Source organism: Oryzias latipes, chromosome 4 (assembly GCF_002234675.1).
Source record: "Oryzias latipes chromosome 4, ASM223467v1".
NCBI classification, from domain to species: domain Eukaryota; kingdom Metazoa; phylum Chordata; class Actinopteri; order Beloniformes; family Adrianichthyidae; genus Oryzias; species Oryzias latipes.
Window position 1 is genome coordinate 22,045,485 of NC_019862.2, and position 5,091 is coordinate 22,050,575.

A 5,091-nucleotide genomic window follows, 5' to 3' on the forward strand; every position below is an offset into this window, starting at 1 on the left:
ACATTTCTAAAAGTTTTTTCAAGTGTATCCTTGCACTCTGTGTAATGGTTTGAAGAAGACGCTGACAGTCCTCCAGAAAGCTGCAAATTGTGCATATTAAGTCTAAAAGATTACAAGATTAGTTTTAAAATGTACGTAAAGTGACTTTTAGAATTTAAGAACAATAACTAACTTCATTTGAGCGGTGAAGCCAATTTTTTGGAGTTATTTCAGATTATTGTGTCCTGCAAAACTAGATTTAACCTTAACCATCAGTCTGGATCGTGACCCCCGGATGAAAAACCTGGAAGCGCCTCTTTCTGGAACTCGACGTGCGCACAGAGTCCTCACATTTCACAAAAGTCTTCCAAGCAAACATTTTTTCTCTCAGAAACTCCCGCAGATCTCGTCTTACCGCCGTGCAGTTGCGCTCCCTCGGTCACTAGAGGGGGGGGATCTGCCGCACCTGTTCTGCCTGTCCCACCCGCACCCCCCATTTCGGCTCCGCTCGGTTGTTTTCGGAGCGGAGGCTGCTCTGCGGGAGGATGCAACTTCGGAGCTGGGATCTCCTCTCATTGGTCTGATACACCTCAGTGTGGGAGGGTACGTACAGGAGGAGGGGCTCTGCGCTGAGGGCTGGCGCGATGATGGGGAGGGGGGACACTGTATTTATAAGTGCCCGCCTCCCGGAGGCTCGTTGACACTGTGTGGTTTTAACTGTGAAGCTCAGAGGAATCAGGAACAAAGGCTCAAATCAAGTGGAGTTTTGCATCTTTGAGCCACATTCCCCAAACATCCAGTCAGTGAGGTTAGCGGCGCGCGGACAGAGGTGCGAGGGCCACGTGCGGAACCGAATTTGCAGAAGTCCTGCAAATTAAGAGGAAAACTCCTGCAGAACCCAGCGCACCTTTTGGATTTGTTACTTTTTTGGCACACTTTTACGCACGCGTGTGCCGCGCTCTGTGACAGCGCGAGAAACTTTGCTTGTGCAGAGACCTCACCATGCTTTTTTAAAGTGTTGGATGCTTGGGGAAAAAAAAAGTCGAACCGAGGACTGTAAATCAGAAGGAGGCGAATTCGCGCAGAGGTGAAGCGAGGACAGATAGGCTGCTTTCTCGCGTTTCAGCCGCTTCGGGGGCGTCCATCTGACCGGGGATAAGTTGTCAACAAGAGCGGCGAGCGGAGGCGCGCTGGCAGGTGTACAAGTTCATTTACATGCATACGTCCTATCACGCCACTAAATATAGAAGTTGTCCGAGCAGCCTTAACTTTCTCCTCCCACCCGCGGCCCTGCAGCAGCTCCACGCACCGGGCGTGTGCGTGTGCCTATATATACACCACACAGGCTGGTTTTCCTTCTCGCAATCTGTATTCGAGAGGTCTGCCCGCGGTCGGTTTGGCTGTGAGGGCGGGAGTCGTCGCATGGACTGACATGGCCACCGACCTTGCCATGAGCGCAGAGCTGCCCAACAGCCCGCTGGCCATCGAGTACGTCAACGACTTCGACTTAATGAAGTTCGAGGTGAAGAAGGAGCCGCCGGAGGCCGACCGCTACTGTCACCGCCTCCCGTCCGGCTCCCTGTCCTCCACACCGATCAGCACCCCTTGCTCGTCCGTGCCTTCCTCGCCCAGCTTCTGCGCCCCGAGTCCCGGTACGCAGCCCGGCCAGGGCCTGGGCGCAGGTGGAAGCGTGAACAGCAGCGGCAACAGCAACAACAGCAGCGGCACCAACAATCACAGCGGTGCGGCCAAGCCCCAGCTGGAGGACTTGTACTGGATCCCGAGTTACCAGCACCACATCAATCCAGAGGCGCTCAACTTGACGCCCGAGGACGCGGTGGAAGCCCTGATCGGCAACGCGCACCACCACCACCACCACCAGGCCTACGAGGGCTTCCGCGGGCAGCAATACATGGGGGAGGACCTGTCCGCGGCCTCCGCCGCGCACCACCACCAGCCCCACCACCACCATCACCACCACCACCACGGCCACCATGTCCGCCTGGAGGATCGCTTCTCAGACGAGCAGCTGGTCAGCATGACAGTGCGCGAGCTGAACCGGCAGTTGCGCGGCTTCAGCAAGGAGGAGGTGATCCGCCTGAAGCAGAAGCGGCGCACCCTCAAAAACCGGGGCTACGCGCAGTCGTGCCGCTTCAAGCGCGTGCAGCAGCGGCACATGCTGGAGACGGAGAAGTGCACGCTGCAGAACCAGGTGGAGCAGCTGAAGCAGGACGTGGCGCGCCTCGCCAAGGAGAGGGATCTATACAAGGAGAAGTACGAGAAGCTGGCCAGCCGGACCTTCAGCGCCGGCGGAGCTGCCAGCACGAGAGATCCGTCCGCAAAACAGGCCGACTTCTTCATGTGAGCCGGACTCCGACCTGCGCCGCCCATCTTCCCATCACCTCCCAAACACACCTCCTCTGCGTTTGTTTACAGTTTCCCCCATTGAAAGAGAACTCTCTAAAGCTCCGCATCTTAAACTCAAACAGGCCTCGGAGTCTTAAAGACGCTGCGCTCTCAGCGCGCGGACTTTACACAAGTCTTAAAGAAAGTTTTCACTCAGATCCGAGCGCAAGTCCACAAGGAAAAAAGAAAGCTTTTTGAAATTATATTGGACCTTTAGGACTGCAGCTGCGCGCGCAGCCTCCACTTGAACACTTCTGCAACCCTGCATGCAGGACATGTACGGTAACCCCCCTCCCCACTTTTCCACAACCAGTCATCTTCCGTCCACATGTATGAAGACAGCATGACCCACGCTTCCCCACCCACCCATCTCCTTACCGCCCCCCCAGGAGAGGCGCAAAGACTCCAAACAATCCGCTCAGAACGTCTTTAATTGCTATTTTCAATCAACTTTTCTATTGTTTTAAAAAGAGATTAATCCAGACTGTATTTATGTCCACCTGTATGTACATAAGGAAATAGAGAAAAGAAAGGCCTCACTTATTTTCTCTTTTTTAAAGCTTTTGTTGCTTGGATTATCGTCTTAAAACAAATGTTTGTATGTTACAGCATGCAAATTGTCTATGATATCCTCCTTTGATCCTATGTGATGAACTGCACTAAAAAGGTGATCAAACTGGTCAGGAGATGTTTTTTTTTTTTTTTTAATAAGAAAACCTGGATGTAAATTTGATCATTTATTGGAAGGACTGCTGCTAAAACTCTATGCACCAATCTGATGATGAAAATGTGTTTTTTGTAATCTGTAGAGGAGAATGTGTCGGGCCTGCGGGTTTGTCTGATTGTAAGAAAATTAGATTTTCTTTCTTTTTTTTCTTTGCCTGATGGTAGCTGTTTGTTCTTGGGGAAAACTTGCATTATTCTGTCTACAACAAATCTCTGGTACGCGTGCGCGTGTTTTTCTGCTGCGTTGATATATGTGCAATATTGTGCAGAAGGCTACCTGTTGCATGGACTGCAAATGATGGCGTTTAGGTCAAATATTCGTTTGTTACAATTTTATGCATTAACTATATCCCCCAAAAACGTTTTATCTAAATTATTTTTATTTAATTTAAAACTTTTTTGCAACAATCCCTGCAAAAATTATTGTCATCTTCCCTGTTATAAGGAACTTTCTATTTTACCAGCCGTCCATGAAAGCATCAACTTCTGCACAGTGCTGTCAATGTATATCTGTACATATAATTTCTATATTTATTCAATGTCCTGATGTGTCAACAAGTAAGAAAAAAAATCCTGCAAAACCAATGGAACGTTGTTGGAAAAATTCTTGTTTTCATAATGTTTAATAAAAAGTTCTGTCCCCCCCCCAAAATTAAACGGAATTGTGCGCGCGTTTTATTTTGAAATAAATAAATAAAGGCCTCTTGTTCAAATGTAAACGATGCTACAAGTGCAGCGGGGTTTTATTTGAGCTTTTTACAAGTGCGCTAAAAATGATCGAAATATTAATGACAAAATTGCTAGACTTATTTTTTATGCAAAAGAGGTGACAAGCTTGTATTGTATAAAAAAAGTTTTATTTTTTAATAATACAAATTCTTTCATTTCGGGATGAATTGTCGAAACGAAAAAAAGGTAAGCATCAAAATAATACTAACCAAATATATAGTCATTTTTAGTAAATATTTATCCAAATGTGTTATTCCCAGCGTGCTTCCGGCTTCCTCTTCCTCCCTGGTGTTACAGCGTCGCGCGCCCTCCCGCAGATGGAGCTCCGCGCGGCGGGCACGCTGCCACTGTGGATCCGGGGATGAGCAGGCCTCTGCGCGCCTTTTCAGCCGCTGATGCATGGAAGGATGGATGCTAACCCGGTTTCTTTCTTTCCCTTGGTGAGCATCCTTCCCTTCTTTTTTTTTTTTATATCCGCATGTCTAAAATCCTGCTTCTGACTCTAATGTTTGTCTTGAAATAAAATACAATTATAATCTTGATTTGTTTGCAGGCCCAAATTATTAGCCCTAGTAATACATTTTTTTTTTAATTAAACACATTTATTGACTTTTTTATTTGAATTTGTAGTCTCTTCCCTGTATATTTAAAATATTTTGTGCTAAAAACGAAATTTATCTGCATTCTTATAAAGGTTATCTTCAATAATAATCATTTGCTGAGTCTTGAGTTAATTTTCTCCTAATATCCACATCTTTCTCTCCCTTCATCAGCTTCTCCATCACTCTCCTACTTCTACTTTTGCTGACTCAGAGCAAACATTGAGCCGCGTGACAGCCATCACCTCCCTGGCTCTCAGAATGTATGTGTGTGTGGAAGATGTGGTGGATTGGAGGGACAGGCCGGTGCTCTGTATGTGTGGCAGAGAGAAAGATATCACCGTGACAACGCTGAGGGCTTTTTTTTTTTTCTATAAATCAGGGCAGAGTCCATCTGAGCTGAAACAAAGCGGAGGTGGAGGGGTGGCGCGGCGTGTCTCTGGCGTCTGGAGCTGCTGAGATTCAACACAGTCAGCGTCTCTTCGGCTCAGCTTACCTACAGTACACACACACACACACATGCACGCAGTGACACACACTTCATAAACAGACTGCAGACAAACACAGAAGCTTGTGGCTTCTCATCCTTTTCATCAAACCCATACCATGACCTCAACCTCCTTCTTCTGCTTCTTAACACCTGACTGCAGTG

General features: G+C 47.8%; 1 protein-coding gene across 1 annotated transcript; it reads left to right on the forward strand.

The window, feature by feature from the left end:
* Positions 1-671: 671 nt before the first annotated feature.
* On the forward strand, positions 672-3,834 carry mafa (MAF bZIP transcription factor A). The gene has a single exon (XM_011474275.3). It carries the CDS (start codon positions 1,412-1,414, stop codon positions 2,342-2,344), a length of 933 nt encoding a protein of 310 aa, XP_011472577.1. The 5' UTR covers positions 672-1,411; the 3' UTR covers positions 2,345-3,834.
* The last annotated feature ends 1,257 nt before the right edge of the window (positions 3,835-5,091 follow it).